The 26,741-nt window shown below is 40.8% G+C and overlaps 1 protein-coding gene across 1 annotated transcript in view; it reads right to left on the bottom strand.

Annotated features, from left to right (window-relative positions):
- COL9A3 (collagen type IX alpha 3 chain) overlaps positions 1-20,722 on the bottom strand; it is a 32,934-nt gene extending 12,212 nt beyond the window's left edge. The window contains exons 1-19 of the mRNA XM_075846238.1: positions 20,660-20,722; positions 17,417-17,485; positions 13,323-13,358; positions 12,895-12,966; positions 12,405-12,458; positions 8,785-8,820; positions 7,837-7,860; positions 7,455-7,508; positions 6,464-6,517; positions 6,277-6,318; positions 3,942-3,998; positions 3,316-3,369; positions 2,179-2,232; positions 1,916-1,969; positions 1,677-1,730; positions 1,384-1,437; positions 835-888; positions 469-522; positions 65-118 (exon numbers count right to left, since the gene is read on the bottom strand). Coding sequence (XP_075702353.1) covers positions 65-118; positions 469-522; positions 835-888; positions 1,384-1,437; positions 1,677-1,730; positions 1,916-1,969; positions 2,179-2,232; positions 3,316-3,369; positions 3,942-3,998; positions 6,277-6,318; positions 6,464-6,517; positions 7,455-7,508; positions 7,837-7,860; positions 8,785-8,820; positions 12,405-12,458; positions 12,895-12,966; positions 13,323-13,358; positions 17,417-17,485; positions 20,660-20,722 — 993 coding nt within the window. The remainder of the gene's footprint in view (positions 1-64; positions 119-468; positions 523-834; positions 889-1,383; positions 1,438-1,676; positions 1,731-1,915; positions 1,970-2,178; positions 2,233-3,315; positions 3,370-3,941; positions 3,999-6,276; positions 6,319-6,463; positions 6,518-7,454; positions 7,509-7,836; positions 7,861-8,784; positions 8,821-12,404; positions 12,459-12,894; positions 12,967-13,322; positions 13,359-17,416; positions 17,486-20,659) is intronic.
- Positions 20,723-26,741: the final 6,019 nt, after the last annotated feature.

Raw genomic sequence — 26,741 nt, forward strand, 5'->3', positions numbered from 1 at the left:
CTAATGGAGTTTTACTGACTATATTTCAGTTTTTCTAGGAATCATGGGAACCTCAAATACTTACCGGGAGTCCATTTGGTCCCTTTTCACCAGAAATTCCCGGCCTTCCACGATCACCCTGAAAAACACAGTAGGTAAGAACTTATGGTTACAGTTCATGATTGATGTGATACCAACATGAAGCATAGAGTCATTTGATAACCTGAAAACAACAAGGCGGCATGGTAGAGTGCTTGGTAATGAATGTGGTGATAACGCCATGAGGACCTCCTGGAGGCTATTAGAAGTTCAACAGAGCACATATGGGGGCGCTACAGTGAGATTCCACCTGTACCAGCGCCTTCTATCTGCAAGTTAACCAGATTGTTTTCCCCGTTGTATGTCTGGGTATGTGTGGACCAATACTAATCCTGTGAAATTGAGATCTCCCTCCATGTGACTTGATCCATCTTCCCCAGCAGTACAAACCTTCTCACCGTCCAGGCCAGAGGTTCCATCACGCCCATCCTTCCCTGGCATTCCCTACAAAAAGACAAATTGCCAAGATCAATAAAGGTCCAAAGGCCAACTCACATTAGAAGATAATGATATGACTTGATAGCTCCTGCAGTGAAATGTAAGTCAACCATCTTGGTATCTGGCCATCGTAACAGACCAGAACATCCATTCATCACTGCTGATGACTTGGGCTTCATGTACATTGTATGCCACAGCCAAATAATGTCATCTTGACCCCAAGCATTGTCAACGTTATGTCATTACTTGGGACGAGCTCTATAATACCATCATCCGTGTGGGTTTTCACTACGCCATGACATTAAAACGTTTTCTTACCGGTTCTCCTATGGGACCAGAACCTCCTGGCATGCCCTTGGGACCAGATTTGCCCTATAGAAAAAAATAATGAACTCTGTAATTTTCAGAGAGACCACAATTTGACACAAATGAGCCTGAAATCAGTGGGATTTTGGCTTAGCCCTAAATGTATGTATAATATTGGGCCCCAAGAATTGTAGGATCATGAACGGGATGAAGATCAGGGTCACAAACCCAAACAGTTTTCAGAAGAGCTGTATTTATGGTGCTGTCCTGGGAACACCATAAATAATCAACCTTGGCTCATGGTGCTCATACTCCATTAGCATATAACCCCATCTCCATTATCAAGGTCGATCATTTTGATTCAGGTCTACACGCCAAAAAATCCATAGATAGAAAAATTTAAAAAATACCCAATGATGGGTAAGTATTTGGTTTTGGAACACTGTTATGGATATTGCCAGGTCTAGGGTTGTATTACTGATCACTGTATACACTTGCCTATGAGGGTTGAGAGACAGACGTGTATACCTTTAAGAGTTTATAAAGACGTAGATAACTTACTGTGTCACCTTTAGGTCCGATATATCCCTGATGTCCTCTTATACCTTGATCCCCCTGAAATAACAGATAGACACATTGATGGATGACTGATGGTTCTTGAGGAGCTATGGGGTCAGACCGTTTTAAGTTAAAGAATTTATGGGTAACCTATAGATCTGAACGAGGGCCTATGGATTATCACAGATCATTTAGGGAATGGCTAATTTCCTTAAAGCTTCTTTTATAGGGCAAAAGATCTGAAGGAGGGAATAAGCAGTCAGAGGATGGGGAACATGCCTCAAGTTCATACGTACAGCTTTCCCAGGGGGTCCTGGGCGACCAGGCGGTCCTCTAAATCCATTGGGTCCCTAAAAAAAAATGTAAAAAAAATTCACAAAGGGAATTTACTAACTATAAGAAATAAAAAACAAACATCTACTACAACTCCCAGTATGATGTCAGGGCAAATTGAGAGTTGTAGTTTCACAGCAGTTATATAGTATACTATTATAATCTATCACATACGGCATTATATGCTGTTCAGAATACTCACCCTGTCCCCTGCTGCTCCCTGGGGTCCAACTAGGCCCCTTGCACCTCTCGGGCCCTAGAAAAAGTAGACACATGACTAATTAGTTTACTTATTTTACTTCAGAGCTCTGTTTATATCAGATGAGTAACCGGTTTTAAGTCATGACTATTATTATACCAGGCTAATTAGAACTGAAGCTGGGACTTGTAGTTCCCCAGGGTGCCGCTACATGCATATCTCAGGTTGAGATTATAAGTAATGACATTGAGTACCAGGGTATTTACCTGTAAGCCGACACTGCCAGGGATTCCCGGGGACCCAGGAGGACCAGACTCTCCCTGCGGAGAAGAAGACCGAGTCAGCGGATTTGACAAAATGGAAGAATTTCAATTAGAGCTGCAAATTGGTTGTAATCTGAAAAATAAACAAGACTTTCCTGGTAATTACGGGGCGGCTTAATGATCTGGATTGAGTTTATGTTGCCGTCGACACCACATGTGGTCATTGAGTGACTATCATAGCTCCACACGTGGGTATGATTGAGCAAGGAGTTCACGCATCCTACTGAGCTGTAGGGCACATTGGGGGCAGAACAAGGGGCTGCCTCCTCAAGGAGCCCATAGTCCGAATCCCATCACAGGCAGAGGAATGTGTCCATTAATGGACTCTTGGATAAAGCAGATTACTTTCTACTCCAATCATTGATCCCCTCCACTGGTGTCACTGTACCTAACACGGTGCAGAACTAGTCCCAGCTCAAGAACCTGACTGAGGACCTGATAAAGATTCCACCAGTTCCTCCAAGCACGTCATCCCGTATGTTAGTAAAATGATGTTAGAAGATGACACATGAGGTCGTCCCATGACTGATCTATTACTGGCTACACCATCGCGATAAGTTGTCAGGATTGCAGCCAGGTTCCAAGACTTTGAGGGCCCATAGTCCTAGTATGAGTTTTTTTTTACTAGGGTCAAGAACATCCAAGCTATACCTCTGGTGCTAAAAGTACCTCAGTCTCTTATTTTCCCTGGCCAAGTCTGGATCCCCACATGCAATAGGGTGATCTTGTACTGACGGGCATTATGTACAGGTAATTTGGCTGGACCGGCCCCATGGCTGCTGTTTTGCCATCTATTTTAGTCATTATACCCCATGGTTACAATATCATGTGTGGAACCGTTGTGCATCAAAACAACTAGCTTCAAATGGACTGATATTTGATCCATATGTTGGAAAATTTACTGGACGTGTTCTTTGATCTTTTTAAGAACTATCAAAATAAAATGTTGATATTTGCTCAAGAAAATTCCCAAACTTCTGCATCACTTGGATCACAACTTCCCCGGGTCAATAAAGCACCTGCACAAGTCCATGTAACCATGCCCCATTCCAGAGAGAGTCCTGGACACCCCAACATTACCTTCTGACCGTCCTTTCCAAGTTCTCCTCGTTCCCCTTTGTGTCCTGTGTGTCCCTGTAAAGCACAGAATGGGAAGGTTAACATCTGATAAAGACCCATTAAAGCCAATGGGGTGGCTTGATTTTATAGTCCTCCATGTTTGACTCGGCTCGGCTCTGGTTTATAGAAGGGATGCTCAAGAGGTGGACCTCCCATGAGCCCAGGATGCCTACAAGAATGGGTTGTCTATAGCAGATTGGCCCCTTAATGTTCAGTATAGGGAAGGTGATTTACAGGGATAAAATTGAGGATAAGAGACCCCACTACAATACTGAACACCCAGTTTATGGGGGGCATTTAATTTTGTAACTGAAGAAAAACTGCCCCTTTTCTGGACACCATAGACCACGCCGTAGATAACTGTCCAACACCAATCACGTTCGTTGTCAGGATTTAAACAGGCAGCTGGTTGTCAACTGGATTGGCAGATCCTTAAAGGGGTGTGGCTTATCAAAGTGTTGTGGCCAATAGGAAATGGCCAATAGCTGTCAATTTTTAAAGGAGCTCCTGAGGAGCAACTATGGGGATTTGATTACTTTTGCGTACCAGTCTACCAATATTTAATAATGGATTCCAAGACAAATTACCTTAAATCCGGGCATTCCTGGGGGCCCAGGGGGTCCTGGTGGGCAAACAGCTGGGCACTGATGAAGAAACATACATAGTTACATGCACAGTTCACCTTCATTTTTTGACCTTTAGGTACATATTATAAACTTGGCTTTAAAATCTTCACCTTTAAGATAAAGTAGACTACAGCGGGGGAATTGTACTCCAACTCCAATCACCCTCCATGTATAAAAAAAATTCTCTAAAAAGGACCATGACACTTTATGGTAAGACTAGTAAAACGCTGATGTACCACCTCACTGGACGTAGTAGTGACAACCAGTCTATGTGCTATAAAGGGTCCCGGCCTGTTACTCATGAGAGACTCCAGCAACTTCTGCAAATTATGAAGAGTGTTTTTCATTCTGAGGAAAACTGCTTTTAAAAATAATTTATTAAAGTAAGTTTTGAGTGCTAATTCTAGATAAAATTGTAATTTAATTTGGATATAATCATTGGTAAGATCTAGTCATTGGATTCAGTTATTGACCCAGTCTAGTCATTAGATTCAGTCATTGTCCCAGTCTAGACATTGGATTCAGTCATTGACCCAGTCTAGTCATTGGATTCAATCATTGACCCAGTCTAGTCATTGGATTCAGTCATTGACCCAGTCTATTCATTGGATTCAGTCATTGACCCAGTCTAGTCATTGGATTCAGTCATTGACCCAGTCTAGTCATTGGATTGAGTCATTGTCCCAGTCTAACCATCGGATTCAGTCATTGACCCAGTCTAGTCATTGGATTCAGTCATTGACCCAGTCTAGTCATTGGATTCAGTCATTGACCCAGTCTATTCATTGGATTCAGTCATTGACCTAGTCTAGTCATTGGATTCAGTCATTGACCAAGTCTAGTCATTGGATTGAGTCATTATCCCAGTCTAACCATCGGATTCAGTCATTGACCCAGTCTAGTCATTGGATTCAGTCATTGACCCAGTCTAGTAATTGGATTCAGTCATTGACCCAGTTTAGTCATTGGATTCAGTCATTGACCCAGTCTAACAATTGGATTCAGTCATTGACCCAGTCTAGTCATTGGATTCAGTCATTGTCCCAGTCTAGTCATTGGATTCCATCATTGACCCAGTTTAGTCATTGGATTCAGTCATTGACCCAGTCTAGTCATTGGATTCAGTCATTGACCCAGTCTAGTCATTGGATTGAGTCATTGTCCCAGTCTAACCATCGGATTCAGTCATTGACCCAGTCTAGTCATTGGATTCAGTCATTGACCCAGTCTAGTTATTGGATTCAGTCATTGACCCAGTTTAGTCATTGGATTCAGTCATTGACCCAGTCTAACAATTGGATTCAGTCATTGACCCAGTCTAGTCATTGGATTCAGTCATTGTCCCAGTCTAGTCATTGGATTCAGTCATTGACCCAGTCTAACCATTGGATTCAGTCATTGACCCAGTCTAGCCATTGGATTCAGTCATTGACCCAGTCTAGTCATTGGATTCAGTCATTGACCCAGTCTAGTCATTGGATTCAGTCATTGACCCAGTCTAGTCATTGGTTTCAGTCATTGACCCAGTCTAGTCATTGGATTGAGTCAGTCATTGGCTGTATCTAGTCATTGGTGCTAGTTATCGGTGAGATCTCTAGTCATTGACAGGATCTGGCCATGGGATCTAGTTATTGTCAAGGTCAAGTCATTAGATCTATTTCTTTATAAGATCTAGTTATTAGATCTAGCTGTTTGCTAAATCTGGTCATTGGTAGTTTGTAGGAATTGGATCTAATCATGAGATCTAGTCATTGATAAAATCTAGTCACTGGCAAGATCGATCCTTGGGACCTATTCATTGACACGGTCTAGTTATTGAATTCAGTCATTGGCAGTATCTAGTCATGGTATCTAGTCATTGATAGAATCAAGTAATTGATTGGATCCAGTTGTTGAAAAGAACAAGTTATTGGACTTAGTCATTGATAGGGTCCAGTCATTTGATCTAGTCATTGACAGAATCTAGTCATTGACTATATCAAAATGGATGTACTCATTAGTGAGATTTAGTCGTTGGCTCTACTCATTGACAAGATCTGGCCATGGGATCTAGTTATTGATAGGATCTAGTCATCAGATTTAGTCATTGGATCTATCCATGCCAAATAGTATGACCAGTGAGAAACTTCATCCATGCATGCAGGCTGCAAACAATTTTAGATTTGCCAAATGGATATTGACTGCTGCATGGAAAATGATCTTTTTGTTTGTGAACTGCATTAAAATGTTTTTTGTTTTTTTTTTTAAGATTGTGTTCTCGGAAAAAAAAAAAAATCAAGTTTCAGGTGCTAATTACCTGCAGGTCTCCATTGCCATCAGGAACAACTCCGGGAAGTCCCTACAGTAAGAGAAGACAAAGACTATATCATGAATGGATGGAAGTAATCAACCACAGGTAACCACTTATGTAGTCCTACATTATAGGCTTGGAACCTAGATGTTCTAGAATGACAATGAGTAAAAAAAATATTGGTATGACTTACTGGAGGGCCTGGTGGTCCTGCAGGCCCAGGAAGTCCAGATGGGCCAGAGGGTCCCTGTAAAATAAAAAGGAACTTCTAGTCAGGATAAATATTGACAAAAACCAAGACAAATATTCTTCCTATCCATAAAATATCCAAAACTTTCTTTTGAAAGAGGATTGACCTATATTTCAGAACCTTACTATCCTTATAATAGCATGGTGCCAGGGATAGCACCCAAGGAACTTGACCTTTCTCAATGTTTAGCCAAGTCTCGGTAGAATAGTTTGTCTCCTCTGGATCCTCTTTATGGTTGGGTGGATTTTATGTTTTTCTATGTTTTAATGTTTTTCTATTAAAGTCTATGTGTTGGTTCTCATCAACTACAGAGGAAGGAAGGCCATGGTGAAGAAGATCAGAGGTCCCACCTATATCTGAGAGCTAGAAAATGACTGCATTGATGACATCTGGTATGTCCTACAGTGGGGACGACCACTCAAGGTACTATTGTTATAATGAATATATTCTGCACTATGTGGTGATTACTTTCTTCAAATGACTTACATTGTGATACTCGGGGCCAAATTATAGAAGGGGCAAAAAGGCAACTGCATCGGGGCCTCCACCATCTAGGGGTCTCCAACGCCTTGGCTTTACCATTAAATAATCTTAGTCTGAGTGATACAAGGATCTTATTAGCTGCATCATGGCTGGGTCTTGTTGTGATGTCAGAACCTGATCCTGTGGTGGGCCAGTCCAATGCGTCCTTCAAACATAGTCATAGAATTTTTTCATCATTACCTATAAATGTTACCAATGTTTCCTTCCTATAAATTCCATCCTATAATGCATCCGTACCACATGATTAGTACTGAGACTCTAACCAGATATAATTTTGTAGGCAACAGTCCATGAGACCATCTTGATGTTGTTTAGCACTGCCCATTGTTCTCCTTTCAATGCCTCTGTTCATGAGTTCCCTTAAGATCATAGATATGGCTAAAGGACTTACCGCAGGACCTTGGGGTCCTTTACCGCCTGGTAAACCACTTGGTCCAGCTAGACCCTAGTAGAGCAGTAGAGACACCAATTAGACTGACAGACAACCCAAGGAGGAGAGATTCTTCACACAAGGAGGTGACCAAGGAAATATATAGGCTAGTCATTGTCATCCAAGAAGAATTGGGATAAGATGGACAGACCAAGGAGGACAGAAATGGAGCCCAGGGCAGAGAAGCACAGACAGACAGGATAGGAAAACAACAAAGACAAGTGGTCCAAGCATGAGGAAGTCAAGCAGGCTATGTGATGTCCAAGTCAACACATGGACAAGCCTTATAATGTGAGTATATAAAGAGTCATGTTTAGGACACTATAATACTACTCAGACTTACAGGAGGTCCGGGTGGTCCTCTTCCCTACAAGGAAAAAAAAAATAGATCATTGAAAAACGAATAATAAGCATTTTTACGGAAATGTGATGTGATTGTGTTGTAGTTGGTGATAGACGAGGTTGTATGTACATAGAGGCAACCATGCGTGCCATGAGAAGGGGTGCCCAGCTTGGGCTTACAAGTGGTTTGGAAATAGCCAAAGGGTAATGTTGCCCCCTTTTCCAACAAGTGATGGGAAGAGGGTAAACAGGACAACAAGCTCTGGGCCCTCCAATACCTGAATGTATGATGAGTGATGACATAAAGCAGCACCAACAGAGGGACATATTTTGGGTTTTGTTGTAGGGTCTCCTCTGCTTTATGTATGCCACTAGCCAAAGATCCCCCCTTGGCCAAATGTTCCCATTATTTTCTATAGGGAGCTAGGAGGAGCTGATTTTGGATACCTCCTTGTTCCTGTGAAAACAATAAGGCATTGGCTGCAAAAATCAATCATGGCCGATTTCTCTTTTTACTCTGGGTACGACGTACAGGTTTGGTTTGTTGCCCTCACACATGTCTATGGGTAGCTTTAGGCTTCATTGACCTTAGTGGTTGGGAGATCTGTCTGGGAGAGGAAAAGGGAAGCATCTCAAACTTTCCAAAAAATGTCCTTTCTCCGCTGTGCTGGAATCCATCCCATGGTCGGTAATGATGAATGGGAGAATGGATCTCCTAAATGCCAATGTAATTGAAGCCTAAGAAGTGTTAAGGTTTCTTGTAACCAAGGAAGGTGCTCAGTCAACCAGGCCCAAAGTGGTCTACAGCCTGGACATATGGAGATTATTAAAGAATGCACAACAACATGTGGTTGTGTGGTCTAGAACGTGGTTGTGTGGTCTAGAACGTGGTTGTGTGGTCTAGAACTTCAAGTGTCTTGAGCTTATTTCGGTTTAGGTCAATACTCACTGCAGATCCATCAGGCCCAGGTGGTCCAATGTCTCCCTAAAAGAAGACACACATGTGAGCTAGTGGAATGTGACGTGAATGTCCTTCATGGGAACTCTGTACTTATACAGAACAGCCTCTATGGATAATCATACATGTAAACATACCAAACCTACCCAGCCGCCAACCCAACATACATTTTGTTGACCACATTTTAACAACATGCACCGTTCTTTACTCTCTAAAGAACCCCTTTAGGGAGTATGTTTTATCTCAGGGACCACACCATGCAGAGTGCTATACCCTCTAGAGGACCCCTTTAATGCTCCACCTTTTTCCTTATAGTAACTTTATGTCCTCAAGTGCTCTGAATGTAGTCTACATGGCTTGATTATTAGCCCGATGCTTGTTCATCTATATTTGAGACATGAGTGGCTAGGGATTTTGCGTTCTGTTGTTGTATACAGCTCTCCTGCCAAGTAGACAATGTATATTCCCTACGAGCTGAATGATGATAACTTATGAAAGAGTATGATGACAAAGTGATGGATGATGTATTATCAGATGAAAGTAGATGACTGAATGATTGTATACAAATGTGGATGATGATGAAAGAGGAAAATTATTATACTAAAGGGTAATGGATGATGTTGATGGCAAAATTATGATGGTGAGAAGTAGATAATAGAAGTAGATAATAGGGAGAGATGGATGATGGGAGAGGACACTGGATGATGTTCCTTGAAGTTGATGACAATGGAGGGGAGTTGAAGGATAAAAGAGATGATAGAAGGGAAGGGGTTGTTGATGATAGTCTTGATGTTGATTAAGATGGATGATGATAGTGGGATGTGGATGATGAGGATAGAAGGAAATGAGATGGTGTTGATACTCCTGATGTTATATAAGAGACAGATGATTATAGGGGGTGTGGATGATGATAGATGGAAATGGGTTGAAGATGATGGTCATGATTGGTGTTGGTTATGGTGGATGATCATAGTGGGTTGTTGATGATGATAGAAAGAAATGGGCTGGTGTTGATGATGATGATACAATTGATGTTGATAACATTAGAGATGGAATATAAATCAAAATGGACTGGTGTTGAGGATGATTATGTTGATTATGATGGATAATGATAATGGGATATGGATGATGATGATAGATGGAAATGAGTTAGTGTTAATACTCCTGATGTTGACCATATAAGAGATGGATGATTATAGGGGGTGTGGATGATGATCGATGGAATTGGGTTGATGATGATACTCGGTCAATTACGATGGATGATCATAGTGAGATGTGGATGATGACAGAAAGAAATGTGCTGGTGCTGATAATGATACTCTTGTTCATAAAAAATAAGAGATGGATGATAAAAGATATATATGGGCTGGTGTTGATGATGATGATGATGATGATGTTGGTTATGAGTAGAATAATAGTGGGATGAGAATGATAGAAAGAAATGGGTTAATGATGATGTTGAATCAACATCATCATTAACCCATTTCTTTCTATCATCCTCATCCCACTATTATTCTACTCATAACCAACATTGTTGATCATGATGGATGATGATAGTGGGATGTGGATGATGATAGATGGACATGAGTTGGTGTTGTTGATTATATAAGACATGGATGATGATAGTGGGATGTGGATGATGTTGGATGGAAAAGATTAGAGAAAGGTAAGGAAATGAGGATGATAATGAAAATGATAGATGGAAATGATTATGACAGAGAGACAGGTAAATGGGTGATGATGGGGGAATGGATGATGATAAGGTAAATTAGATATTCTTGAGGTAAACTTGACAATGATAGGTAGAAGTTCATGATGATGGGGGTGATGGAAACATTTATGTAAATAAAAATAGATGACCATTAAAGAAGTAGGTCAACATACATAGAAGAATATTATGATAGAAGTAAATGGAGGATGATGTTGATGACAGAGGAGAATGGATGATGATAGGGGAATGCGGGTGATGGGGGAAGAGTATGATGATAAAGGAGAATGGAAGAAGATAAAGATAAGATGATATTGATTTATGGAACTGGATGATGAAAGAACTGGATGATGAAAGAACTGGATGATGAAGGAACTGGATGATGAAAGAACTGGATGATGAAAGAACTGGATGATGAAAGAACTGGATGATGAAGGAACTGGATGATGAAGGAACTGGATGATGAAAGAACTGGATGATGAAGGAACTGGGTGATGAAGTAACTGGGTGATGAAAGAACTGGATGATGAAAGAACTGGATGATGAAAGAACTGGATGATGAAGGAACTGGATGATGAAGGAACTGGGTGATGAAAGAACTGGGTGATGAAGTAACTGGGTGATGAAAGAACTGGATGATGAAGTAACTGGGTGATGAAAGAACTGGGTGATGAAGTAACTGGGTGATGAAAGAACTGGGTGATGAAAGAACTGGATGATGAAGGAACTGGGTGATGAAAGAACTGGATGATGAAGGAACTCGGTGATGAAGTAACTGGGTGATGAAGTAACTGGGTGATGAAGGAACTGGGTGATGAAGGAACTGGATGATGAAGGAACTGGGTGATGAAGGAACTGGGTGATGAAGGAACTGGATGATGAAGGAACTGGATGATGAAGGATCTGGATGATGAAGGAACTGGGTGATGAAGGAACTGGATGATGAAGGAACTGGATGATGAAAGAACTGGATGATGAAGGAACTGGATGATGAAGGAACTGGATGATGAAGGAACTGGATGATGAAGGAACTGGGTGATGAAGGAACTGGGTGATGAAGGAACTGGATGATGAAGGAACTGGGTGATGAAGGAACTGGGTGATGAAGGAACTGGGTGATGAAATCCTCGGAACAAATGAAAGATGAGAACTGATGATCATAAAGGGAAGGAGAAGATATAGGATGTAGATGGTGATCGTTGGATATTGAAGGAAAAAGGATGATGATAATGACGGAAATAAATGATGATAAAAGGAAGATGATGATGACGACCACGAGGTGTGTAATGATAATAGAAGGAAGTTGATGACTGTAGAAGGAAGTTAATGATGACAGAAGAACATGGATGATGACACAAAGGACGTGGTGATGATGCAGTTGGAGGAGGGGGATGACAGAAGGCATTGAATGATGATAGAAGGGAGAAGACATAAGGATGATGGGGTTCAAATCAGATGAAGATCCAAGAAGAAGATCATTATAGATAGAAGAAGAACCTGATGGTGGAAATTAGGTGAAGACACATGGAAGTGTTTAGAGACTGAAGAAGGTCTTTACAGAAGGAAGATGATGGAGAAATGGACCAAGGAAGGTGACTGACAACGAAAGGAAGTGGACGATGACTCCGTGGAGAAGATCATCATAGATGGTGACACCTGGAAGTAGATGATGATGGAGGGATGTACACATGTTGGAGATGTTTAGACAGATGTGGTGACACTTGTAGTTATAGGAAATACCACAGTTTAGTCATCCGGTGTTCTTCAGAGACGTTTAGGTGACGGGTAGTCAAGATCTTTTTCCTACTTCTCTTGAACAACTCAACATTATCAGACAAATAATCCAGAGCAAATTTAAGGAGGAACCTGGTGCCCTTGTTCAGACCTTACAAAGGCCACCTACCCGTTCTCCTGGTGGTCCATCAGGGCCAGATTTCCCGTCAGGTCCAGTTAGTCCCTAGAAATAAAAAAAATTATTAGATTAATCATGTAGCTATAGGGGGTGCAGAGGTAGCAGTCGCACATGGGTCGTGCTGTTGGAGGGGATCCAGTGGCCACATAAGAAGACCCCAGTATTATAATTAGCACATGGAAGGTGGGGGCCCTGATGCACATTTTGCATTGAGGCCCAGGAACTTCAAGTTACGCCTCTGCGTAACCTCCATGGGATCTTACTAGTTCCCCCGACCATGAAGGGAGCGCGAGGCTTTAGCACATGGAAATGTCCACTGCTAGGGTTAGGCCATATGGGCATCATGCATGTTCCTAGGCATTAGTAATAGTTCGGTCCCATGTCTATGAGACACTTGGAGGATGCCGATGTGTTGACCCCTTGGCATTATGAATTGTGCATGTTTGAATATCATATAGATAAATATGAATGAATTACTTACATCAATACCTGGCAATCCAGACAGTCCTAGTTTTCCAGGTTCTCCTGGTTTTCCAGAGGCTCCTTTTGGACCCTTTTGAAGTAAGACAAAGATAAATGAACTTTAGCTGCATCGTCTATGGCATCCACGGTAGTCTGAAATCTACTTCCTGTCTCATCAGAGGTTCAGGCTGCTGCTCGGTCCCTTCTCCATGCTTTACACTGCAGCTCTGCTTGTTCAGGTTGGCTGCTGTGTATAAGCACAAGCTCAGCTGGAAGTCAGTGCATGAAGAGATGATTTCCATTAGAGCAAATAAACTACAAATAACTAAACCACTGGTGAGAAGAGGAAGATTATCAGGTACGGAGATGCAGGAGGCTTAATAAAGGTCGTTTTTGAGTGTTATCCTTATAATATTTTCCACCTGGACTTTTTTTGTTTGCACTTACTAGGGGTCCAGGTAAACCAGGGGGGCCGAGTTCACCCTGCAAGTTAGAAATAAAAGGAAGGTATTAATAAAAAATAAGTTTAATAAAGTTGCTAACTAATGCATCATCAATGAGTATAACCCCATAAAAAGTCATAAAAGGGGTCTCCCTCTAAGGACCTGTCTCTATTAATTGGAGGAGCCACTGCAAAGAGCAGCTATTGTTCTGGAGGACTCAGCACCATCATATATTACATTGTCATCCAATCATTTTATTGCGTGCCATGTAATACCACATCTGTCCTGTAGTGGCCGCTGCAGGAAAAATGTGCAGCAGCCCACTGCTACCCTTAGTGATACCAAGTGACCACTGCTGGTTTCAACAGCCAGATCGATGGCGATTATCTGATCGTCTAGTCATCCTGCTCAACAAGAAGGGTCTTTTTCAAGGAAACAACCCCTTTAAGGGATTCTTTGATTTATTCTGCAAAGTCGATCAAAACTGAGAAGGAATTGATCAAATGAAAGGGTTGGTCCAGTATTATGTATAGAAAAAAAAAATAACTTAAATGAAAACTTTTGCAACTTTCTAATGTACTTTGTTTTTAAAATTTTCAAGATCTCTGCTTGCTGTCCGTGAATAGGAATATTATGATTTATATCCAGAGACTGAAATCCATCCTGATCATGTCCAACTGACACAGGTGCAGTGCTTGATTCAAGAAATGATTCTGATACACTGTTACGGGCCACGCACATGTGTCAGTTGGACAAAGTACCAGCTTCTACATTTTGCATTTAGGAGCGACTAATGATCTGGTGTTCACAGGGTTAAAAATTCCTCCATAGGGGCTGGAGATGACCTCTAGAGGATATTAAAGGAGGTCTCGACAATGCAAGATATATTTACCTGTATTTTGATTGGATGTTAAAAAAATACAATAATTAAATCCATTGCTAGTTCCAGATGTGCATGTTGCATGTGGGCTGTCATGTGGGCTTTCCTACCTCAGTGCCGTCCCTTTGAGTACAGGGACATGACTATTCAAGTAACATACTCAAGATATGAGGTGTCTATGTGTACTTTAATGAAGATGGGTGACCAGGTAACCAAAGACTGCTCTCCACAGCCCCCAAGATGGCTGACTATGGTTGACACTTCCTGTCCCTAGCTGGAATTTCTTTCCTAAAAGATGAATTGTTAAAATGATTTCTTGCTGGTTCTGCACTTAGAGGGGTTTTCCCACATAGGACATTTATGACATATCCACAGGATGTGTCATAAATGTCAGATAGATGCGGGTCCCACCTCTGGGACCCGCACCTATCTCTAGAACGGGGCCCCTAAACCCCGTTTTACCTCTTTGTGTTCCGGCTGATTTCCGACCATGAAGGAGAAAAAAGTGTAGCTCGCTGTTTCCGTAATCCCCATAGAACTGAATGGTAGTTACGGAAACAGCATAGCTTGCATGCTACGCTGCTTCCGTAACTGCCATTCCCTACTACGGGGGTTACAGTAACAGCGCAGCGAGTTACATTCTTTCTCTAACTCCCGACCATGTAATCAGGAAGTGGCCGGGAGGAGGCGTGATCACAAAAAGCTAGAACGGGGATTAGGGGGCCCCGTTCTAGTGATAGGTGCAGGTCCCAGAGGTGGGACCCGCATCTATCTGACATTTATGACATATCCTGTGGCTATGTCATAAATGTACCTCATGGGAAAACTCCTTTAAGAAGTACTTGTCGCCTCTCCTGACATGTCTGTTTTAGTAAATACTTGTATTCCCCATGAAATAACAATTCTAGAGCATCTTTTCTTAGAACTCTGTGTTATGCCGTTCCTCTGTTATTCCCCCTGGAAATGTATGAATAAATTGACAACTGGGCGTTACTATTCCCCTGGGCAACGGGGCGTGTCCCTACACAGTCGAATATTGTCAGCACTGATTGGTCAGTTTCAGTCTGTGTAGGGACACACCCCCAACTGGTAACACCCAGTTGTCAATTTATTCATACATTTCTAAGAGGAATAACAGAGGAACAGCACAACGTAGAGTTCCAAGAAAAGATGCTCCAGAATTGTTATTTCATAGGGAATATAAGTATTTATTAAAACAGACATGTCAGGAAAGGTGACAGGTTCTCTTTAAATTTTAAGGGTTGCCCTAACTGATTAAGAGGCTCTGGGGCCACAATTTGACCATTGGCCCCTGGGCACTGAGCTAATGGCCATAGACATGATCTACATAATAAAGTTTAGTAATCTTACAGCACAATGCTGAATTCTTTTTGTACTGGTCAACATGTATTGTACTCCAGAGCTGTATTCACAATTCTGCTGGCTACTGAGCTCAAATCTGCTAGCATTCCCTGCTTGTTCAGTGTCTGCACAGAGCTTTTCTGGTGAATTGCTTTCTGGGACGCGTCTTCTTTATACGACTGGGCGGTAATCTGTTGTAGGAAACACTAACCTTACCACTGCATTATGGGAACTCGGCTTAGCTGTTAGGGGTTTGTCTGTCAACAATCTGTCGACAGGTTCTAGTATTAAAAAAATGAGTAAATGTACAAAAATGACTAAATCTAAGTGCACCCTTGGTCAACCTATCGGACTATATTACCTAAACAGCAACTCCCTAATATAGTGTTACTATCAGACTCGCTCTTAGTAGCTGCAGAGAAGCGGTGCGGGCCTTTGGTTAGCTTACAGACCTTTCAGCAGACTACAAGCTGCCATCTATGACAGTCTGTCAGTGAATTTTGGGTACAAGCTGTCTAAAAAGAGCGTATTCTGTGATGGTTTCCAGTTCAATAGTAGGTGGAGTTACTAATCCTATAACCCCCACATGTGGAGCAACTGCTGTGATTGCCACGATTGCGCATGTGCAGAGATTGGCCGTGATATTTTACCGTGGAGCCCCTGTCTTTTATACGGGCTGATGATCGGGCGAACGAGCACTTAAAACGCTTGTTCCCGATCATGCCGACAAATGAGAAATCGCTTGTTGGTCGGCTGATCGGATGTGTTATGATCGGTTACGTGCTCCGGCAATGATGTAAAATCTACAGGGACGTACGATCATATTAACCATCATTCATCCAGATATTCCCTATCATTGCTCCATGTGGATCGATCAGGAAATCGGTGGGATGTAGCTGAGCTGTATCTGGGGGGATGTAGCTGAGCTGTATCTGGGGGGATGTAGCTGAGCTGTATCTGGGGGGACATGTAGCTGAGCTGTATTTGGGGGGTGATGTAGCTGAGCTGTATTTGGGGGGTGATGTAGCTGAGCTGTATCTGGGGGGGGATGTAGCTGAGCCGTATCTGGGGGGGATGTAGCTGAGCTGTATCTGGGGGGATGTAGCTGAGCCGTATCTGGGGGGGATGTAGCTGAGCTGTATCTGGGGGGGGGGGATGTAGCTGATCTGTATCTGGGGGGGATGTAGCTGAGCTGTATCTGGGGGGACATGTAGCTGAGCTGTATCTGGGGGGACATGTAGCTGAGCTGTATATGGGGGGATGTAGCTGATCTGTATCTGGGGGGATGTAGCTGATCTGTATCTGGGGGGGATGTAGCTGAGCTGTATAGAGTAGTTGAGTGTGCGGTAGAAGGAGGAGAAGAATTGGATACAGCGTCCTAACAGAAATACGACTCATCTGGTGGACCCCCAGGGTGAGGTGTATTTTTGGGGTGAGATCCTGGTCACATTAGGGAGTTGCCCGTTGAGCGGTTCTCTTGTATGTTGTTGGATCCCGGCTCCATCTCCTCATTGCCGGTGAACATTATTCTAGGCCTGGTGGACTCCGTAGAGCAGAGGGCACTGGGTAGAGATGTGGCAGTAGCAGAGATGAGGTGGCAGTGGACACTAGAAGCTCTGTGTAGAGCAGGAGGCAGGGATGGGAGGAGGGGGTACACAGAGGGTCCATTATACTCCACTCTATAAACACTCCCCATCACACAGGAATGCCATTAACCACTTACCTGCCACAACATCCAACCTCACCATGAAAGGCAATCTATATACCGAGTCCCCTGCAGCGATGATAGGGTTAATCCCCCATTGCTCCTGTGCATAGTGATCCAGCTCTGCCTCAGCCAATCACCCATTACTTACATCTATCCCATCCTTGCCCGGTGTTCCAGGGGGTCCCGGTGGTCCTGCGGGTCCTGGGGGTCCGGCTCTCTGTAAAAGTAAAGACAACCAATAAGTGGAGTGCACAGGTCATCTGGGGTCATACGTATCGGAGGGGGGTACAGGGGTATCAGGGGGGTCCATAGAATTGTCATATTAATAATAGAAGACACAGTGCAACATGCTACAGAATGATAGAGTGCAAGCTCTTGGGTCACAGAAATGCAAGTGGTAAAGAAATGAATGCAAGACCATATCCAGCTCCTCCTGTGGATACAATATGGCCGTAGGTATCTCATGATAATATCCTCATACATGTTACAGCCGCAGTCCTGGGTGAAGAGGGGGCGACATTCTTCATACATGTGACCCCCCATCTATACATTATTATAACGGTTACACTGTGTAATCGTTATATTAATGTATAGATGGGGGGAGGGGGGTCACATGTATGTATACAGTCAGCACCGAGTATACACCAAGCATTTACTATTCAATTAGTACTGAGTATACAGTCAGCAACATGTGTATATAATCAGCACCATGTATATAATCAGCACTCATATACAGTCAGCACCATGTGTATATAATCAGCACCATGTACAGTATATAATCAGCACTCATATACAGTCAGCACCATGTGTATATAATCAGCACCATGTACAGTATATAATCAGCACTCATATACAGTCAGCAACATGTGTATATAATCAGCACCATGTACAGTCAGCACCACGTGTATATAATCAGCACTCATATACAGTCAGCACCATGTGTATATAATCAGCACTCATATACAGTCAGCACCATGTGTATATAATCAGCACTCATATACAGTCAGCACCATGTGTATATAATCAGCACTCATATACAGTCAGCACCATGTACAGTATATAATCAGCACCATGTACAGTATATAATCAGCACTGAGTATATAGTCAGCACCATGTACAGTAAATAATCAGCACTCATATACAGTCAGCACCATGTATATAATCAGCACCGAGTATACAGTCAGCACCATGTACAGTATATAGTCAGCACTAATATGCAGGCAGCACCATGTATATAGATAGCACCGAGTATACAGTCAGCACCATGTACAGTATATAGTCAGCACTCATATACAGTCAGCACCATGTATATAATCAGCACCGAGTATACCGTCAGCACCATGTACAGTATATAATCAGCACTCATATACAGTTAACACCATGTATATAGTCAGCACTAATATGCAGGCAGCACCAGACATACATCATCCTATAAGGCCGTGTCCCAGTAGTGAGTGTCTTATGTGGCCCATATAGAACATTCCATGCGGTCCGCTGCGCATTACTGGGCCCTATGTGACTAATGGGCCCCGGGCTGCTGCTGCTGCTGCTGCTGCTGCTGTGTTTTCTATTGTATCTGTAGCCTTTATATCACAATCCTCTCCAGGTATGTCAGAATCACGATCTATCCAGCTGGTAAATACTGGGCCAACAACAGAGCCCACGGGGCCCTCGTTTTTTTCCAAAAGAATAAGTGATAACGGGGGATGTGTAGCTTGTCAGATCCTGGGAAAGTCTAGTCCTAGCCGCCATTAGGCTCCATTAAGATAATCAATTTAAGTTAATTTAATATAATAAGTTAATATAATAGAATAATATAAAATACTAATATAATAGAATAATATAACAGATATAACATATAATATAACAGACTAATATAATAGAATAATCAATTCTCTCAAATTAATCTCAACAGATCGCAATGGGCAGCGCCAGTATTTACAGCATGCCAAGTTTCAGGTTTTTAAACGTAGTTGAAATCCTTGTCTTCTGAGCTTACAATCTACTACATGGCTGTATGTGCCATACAAATAAAGAGGTCTTGTGGGTTCCAGGCGGTCACAGGGGGGTTAGAAATTCCAGAATACACTAAAAAGAGTCTGTACAGCACACAAATGGTGTAGTGTCTGCACAGACAGGAAAGCACAAGGCACCATGTGTAGGACGTGTTTACACAGCGGAGGAGCAACTACTGAAAGGACAGGGGAAGTGAGCAGCCTATGGGCTGGAATACAAGAGGGGCTTTGTTATCAAGGAATATTTTTCCAGTTTTGACATTCCATAGACAGACATAAGATATGGATCAAAGATATTGAGATGAAGCAGTGCTGAGTTTGTTATTTGGCATCGTTATCAGAATTTGCGATCAGTAATTTTGTTACAGAACTGCATGTAAACCTACTGCATTAACAACTCATGATGGACAAACGCTGCAATACGAAAGAGTTAAATGACACATTCGGCTCTGCTACATCTGTATGACAATATAAGATTACGCTACAGGAAAGCATTGTATATATATATATATAAGTGCTACACTGAAAAGTAATTCCATATTTTTGGGACTGCATTATTTCTTCACTGTGAAACATAAATAGCAGAGCTGAGCTTGTCATTTTGCACAATGTCCTTTTGATATCACAATGTGTTATCTGTGGTTTTCCATAGGACTTTATGTAAACCTACTGCATTATTTGTGCATGAAACTGGAACAGCTGAATGATAAATTCACCTCTGCTACATCTGTAACTTTCTACAGAAGTATGATGCAGTAGCTTTACCTGCAGATGGTGTTTACAAACTTAGCTCTGCTACATCTGTGACTCAACTGAGTGTAGATGAATAGTAGAATTACATGCAGTCCAGTGTAAAACCCCAGATAACACATAGTGATATCAAGACACATGGTGCCAAGCAACAAACTCGGCTCTACTATATCTGCACAAATATATCTATATTCAGGCACCACACAACTTTGCAATGAATTAGGTTCTCATGGAGCTTTTCGATTAGTATGTGGAGATTTGGTCTACAACCTGAAGTGATACTACAACACCCAGCATGTCGCAGGCATTCAGGGCATGCTGAGTGTTGTAGTTTCTTAACACTTGGAAAGCCGCAGGTTGCAGACCAGTGATGTAGAAGTGATGTATGACAGACATGGAGGTGCTGAATTCACATCTCCCTGGTAGATTTAATACACAGGAGGTAAAAACCAACAAGTAGGCTGCTGTCATATCTGGGTATTCTAGCAAAGCCGACAGCGCCAAGGAAGACGATGGCACCATATAACCAAATTTTCATATTGAGTTTTGCAGAATACATTGGATAGCAAGCTCTTTGCGCAAATGGAGCAGACTTGCAGAGCTCCAGTGAATAGAGTTTGGCTTACCTGCCCTTGTGATGCCACTAGGTGGATTATTAAAAGGAACCCAATAGCTGGGAACCTTGCCATGGTCACCTGGGTACCTTCGCCCCACTGCTGGCTCTACACCGTCCTAACGTTGCCCCCTCTGCGCTGGATTGGAGCCCCTGAGTGAGGGGTGTCTGACTCCAGATAAAGTTCGTTCTGTGGGTCCCAGAGTTGTGCAGAGGCAGGGGGCTTCAGAGTGCTGGAGGTGGAGAGAGTGCGGGCAAAGGGAGGAGAAAAACCTGAAACCCACCTATGAATGGGGGCATTGATGATTGGCAGCTCCATTCCCTGGAATGCCTGGAATAGCCGGAGAAAAGGAGAGAGGTGGGAACCTGGAAAGATGCAGAGCCCACCTCCTCACAGTTCTCAGACACATGGGACCCCGACTCTGCCCCTCATACCAGGTGACTTTCATGCCCACCTTATCCATAAGCTCCACCCAAAAGCTTAAAATAGAAAAATGTCAATGTATTAATTTGAAGATGGAGGAAATCACATTCCCAAGAGCAAAATTTTCTGGACCCACTAACCAAAATTAGGGGGCATTGAAGAGGTGGCATCATGGTACTATGATTGTGATGCTCCGTAGCTGGCGCATAAAGTGCATCGTCGTGGATCTAAAGCTTAATCATTTCACACTAAAACTTCCTGCGGTTTTGTCATTAATTTTGGGGGAAAGTTATCAACAGTTTGCAACATTTTTACACCAGAAAACTGGCAAACGGCCCAAACTTCTAAATTTCCCTCAATCTCGTCAGTGTTAAAAATAAAAGAAAAGGTAGAGAGCTTACCAGAAGGAGCGCGGTACGACACATTTACTACAATTTATGCCAGAAGTTAACGTAAATTATAGTAGTAATCTATGCCAGCTCCTGGGTGGAGTAGATGACATTTAGTGGCTCACAGTTGAGGGTTTGTTACAATTGTATCCAGCAGCTTAGACAGTCCTCTGTGAGATAGTGACATCAGCAACACAAGTCTTTATCCTGTCCTCATAGAGTCCAAGCACACGAACGTATTTTTGCGACCGCAATTCATTTCAATGGGCCCAAGCACAAGACCGTGGTTTCCACGGTCCGTGCATTGCCCGGGAGCCTGGACCGCAAAAAGATAGGAGATCTCTTATTACGGCCGTGTTTTGCGGTACAGGCTCATAGAAATTAATGCACGCGGCAATGTGCACGGCCCGCGGGTGACACTCCTCGGCTGCCCGAGCCCTAAATCACGGCCATGCACACCACTACGGTCGTGTGCATGAGGTCTGCTACAATGTATCAGTGCAAGTAAAATGTATCAGTCTGGGGTCTAGACTTTTTAGTTTACAGGGGATTGTTTGTAACAATAATAAGTAGGATAAGTTACACATCACCCTTCAGCATGCTGGTATAACCTGGGCATCTTCTGTATATAATTATATATGAACAGCTGGTATAAATTATACATCTTCTTGTACATAGTGATATGGAGCATGCTGGTATAACCTGGGTATCTTCTGTATGTCATTATATATGTACAGCTGGTATAAGTTATACATCTTCTTGTATATAGTGATATGGAGCATGCTGGTATAACCTGGGTATCTTCTGTATATAATTATATATGTACAGCTGGTATAAGTTATACATCCTCTTGTATATAGTGATATGGAGCATGCTGGTATAAGTTATACATCTTCTTGTATATAGTGATATGGAGCATGCTGGTATAACCTGTGTATCTTCTGTATATAATTATATATGTACAGCTGGTATAAGTTATACATCCTCTTGTATATAGTGATATTGACCATGCTGGTATAACCTGGGTATCTTCTGTATATAATTATATATGTACAGCTGGTATAAGTTATACATCCTCTTGTATATAGTGATATGGAGCATGCTGGTATAAACTGGGTATCTTCTGTATATAATTATATACGTACAGCTGGTATAAGTTATACATCTTCATGTATATAGTGATATGGAGCATGCTGGTATAACCTGGGCATCTTCTGTATATAATTATATATGTACAGCTGGTATAACCTGGGTGTTTTCTGTATATAATTATATATGTACAGCTGGTATAAGTTATACATCTTCTTGTATATAGTGATATGGACCATGCTGGTATAACCTGGGTATCTTCTGTATATAATTATATATGTACAGCTGGTATAAGTTATACATCTTCTTGTATATAGTGATATGGAGCATGCTGGTATAACCCGGGTATCTTCTGTACATAATTATATATGTACAGCTGGTATAAGTTATACATCGTCTTGTATATAGTGATATGGAGCATGCTGGTATAACCCGGGTATCTTCTGTATATAATTATATATGTACAGCTGGTATAAGTTATACATCATCTTGTATACAGTGATATTGAGCATGCTGGTGTAACCTGGCCATCTTCTGTATATAATTATATATGTACAGCTGGTATAAGTTATACATCTTCTTGTATATAGTGATATGGATCATGCTGGTATAACCTGGGCATCTTCTGTATATAATTATATATGTACAGCTGGTATAAGTTATACATCCTCTTGTATATAGTAATATGGAGCATGCTGGTATAACCTGGGTATCTTCTGTACATAATTATATATGTACAGCTGGTATAAGTTATACATCCTCTTGTATATAGTAATATGGAGCATGCTGGTATAACCTGGGTATCTTCTGTACATAATTATATATGTACAGATGGTATAAGTTATACATCTTCTTGTATATAATGATATGGAGCATGCTGGTATAACCTGGGTATCTTCTGTATATAATTATATATGTACAGCTGGTATAAGTTATACATCCTCTTGTATATAGTGATATGGACCATGCTGGTATAACCTGGGTATCTTCTGTATATAATTATATATGTACAGCTGGTATAAGTTATACATCTTCTTGTATATAATGATATGGAGCATGCTGGTATAACCTGGGTATCTTCTGTATATAATTATATATGTACAGCTGGTATAAGTTATACATCCTCTTGTATATAGTGATATTGAGCATGCTGGTATAAACTGGGTATCTTCTGTATATAATTATATACGTACAGCTGGTATAAGTTATACATCTTCTTGTATATAATGATATGGAGCATGCTGGTATAACCTGGGTATCTTCTGTATATAATTATATATGTACAGCTGGTATAACCTGGGTATTTTCTGTATATAATTATATATGTACAGCTGGTATAAGTTATACATCTTCTTGTATATAGTGATATGGACCATGCTGGTATAACCTGGGTATCTTCTGTATATAATTATATATGTACAGCTGGTATAAGTTATACATCTTCTTGTATATAGTGATATGGAGCATGCTGGTATAACCCGGGTATCTTCTGTACATAATTATATATGTACAGCTGGTATAAGTTATACATCGTCTTGTATATAGTGATATGGAGCATGCTGGTATAACCCGGGTATCTTCTGTATATAATTATATATGTACAGCTGGTATAAGTTATACATCTTCTTGTATACAGTGATATTGAGCATGCTGGTGTAACCTGGCCATCTTCTGTATATAATTATATATGTACAGCTGGTATAAGTTATACATCTTCTTGTATACAGTGATATGGATCATGCTGGTATAACCTGGGCATCTTCTGTATATAATTATATATGTACAGCTGGTATAAGTTATACATCCTCTTGTATATAGTAATATGGAGCATGCTGGTATAACCTGGGTATCTTCTGTACATAATTATATATGTACAGCTGGTATAAGTTATACATCCTCTTGTATATAGTAATATGGAGCATGCTGGTATAACCTGGGTATCTTCTGTACATAATTATATATGTACAGCTGGTATAAGTTATACATCTTCTTGTATATAATGATATGGAGCATGCTGGTATAACCTGGGTATCTTCTGTACATAATTATATATGTACAGCTGGTATAAGTTATACATCCTCTTGTATATAGTGATATGGACCATGCTGGTATAACCTGGGTATCTTCTGTATATAATTATATATGTACAGCTGGTATAAGTTATACATCTTCTTGTATATAGTGATATGTGATATGGAGCATGCTGGTATAAACTGGGTATCTTCTGTATATAATTATATACGTACAGCTGGTATAAGTTATACATCTTCTTGTATATAATGATATGGAGCATGCTGGTATAACCTGGGTATCTTCTGTATATAATTATATACGTACAGCTGGTATAAGTTATACATCTTCTTGTATATAATGATATGGAGCATGCTGGTATAACCTGGGTATCTTCTGTATATAATTATATATGTACAGCTGGTATAAGTTATACATCCTCTTGTATATAGTGATATGTGATATGGAGCATGCTGGTATAAACTGGGTATCTTCTGTATATAATTATATACGTACAGCTGGTATAAGTTATACATCTTCTTGTATATAATGATATGGAGCATGCTGGTATAACCTGGGTATCTTCTGTATATAATTATATACGTACAGCTGATATAAGTTATACATCGTCTTGTATATGGTGATATGGAGCATGCTGGTATAACCTGGGTATCTTCTGTATATAATTATATATGTACAGCTGGTATAAGTTATACATCTTCTTGTATATAGTGATATGGAGCATGCTGGTATAACCTGGGTATCTTCTGTATATAATTATATATGTACAGCTGGTATAAGTTATACATATTCTTCTACATAGTGATATGGAGCATGCTGGTATAACCTGGGTATCTTCTGTATATAATTATATATGTACAGCTGGTATAAGTTATACATCCTCTTGTATATAGTGATATGGACCATGCTGGTATAACCTGGGTATCTTCTGTATATAATTATACATGTACAGCTGGTATAAGTTATACATCTTCTTGCATATAGTGATATGGTACATGCTGGTATAACCTGGGTATCTTCTGTATATAATTATATATGTACAGCTGGTATAAGTTATACATCTTCTTGCATATAGTGATATGGAGCATGCTGGTATAACCTGAGCATCTCCTGTATATAATTATATATCTACAGCTGGTATAAGTTATACATCTTCTTGTATATAGTGATATGGAGCATGCTGGTATAACCTAGGTATCTTCTGTATATAATTATATATGTACAGCTGGTATAAGTTATACATCTTCTTGTATATAATGATATGGAGCATGCTGGTATAACCTGGGTATCTTCTGTATATAATTATATATGTACAGCTGTTATAAGTTATACATCTTCTTGCATATAATGATATGGAGCATGCTGGTATAACCTGGGTATCTTCTGTATATAATTATATATGTACAGCTGGTATAAGTTATAAATCTTCTTGTATATAGTGATATGGAGCATGCTGGTATAACCTGGGTATCTTCTGTATATAATTATATATGTACAGCTGGTATAAGTTATACATCTTCTTGTATATAGTGATATGGAGCATGCTGGTATAACCTGAGCATCTCCTGTATATAATTATATATCTACAGCTGGTATAAGTTATACATCTTCTTGTATATAGTGATATGGAGCATGCTGGTATAACCTGGGCATCTTCTGTATATAATTATATATGTACAGCTGGTATAAGTTATACATCTTCTTGTATATAGTGATATGGAGCATGCTGGTATAACCTGGGTATCTTCTGTATATAATTATATATGTACAGCTGGTATAAGTTATACATCTTCTTGTATATAGTGATATGGAGCATGCTGGTATAACCTGGGCATCTTCTGTATATAATTATATATGTACAGCTGGTATAAGTTATAAATCTTCTTGTATATAGTGATATGGAGCATGCTGGTATAACCTGGGTATCTTCTGTATATAATTATATATGTACAGCTGGTATAAGTTATACATCTTCTTGTATATAGTGATATGGAGCATGCTGGTATAACATGAGCATCTCCTGTATATAATTATATATCTACAGCTGGTATAAGTTATACATCTTCTTGTATATAGTGATATGGAGCATGCTGGTATAACCTGGGCATCTTCTGTATATAATTATATATGTACAGCTGGTATAAGTTATACATCTTCTTGTA

Source organism: Rhinoderma darwinii, chromosome 13 (assembly GCF_050947455.1).
Source record: "Rhinoderma darwinii isolate aRhiDar2 chromosome 13, aRhiDar2.hap1, whole genome shotgun sequence".
Classification (NCBI taxonomy): Eukaryota; Metazoa; Chordata; class Amphibia; order Anura; family Rhinodermatidae; genus Rhinoderma; species Rhinoderma darwinii.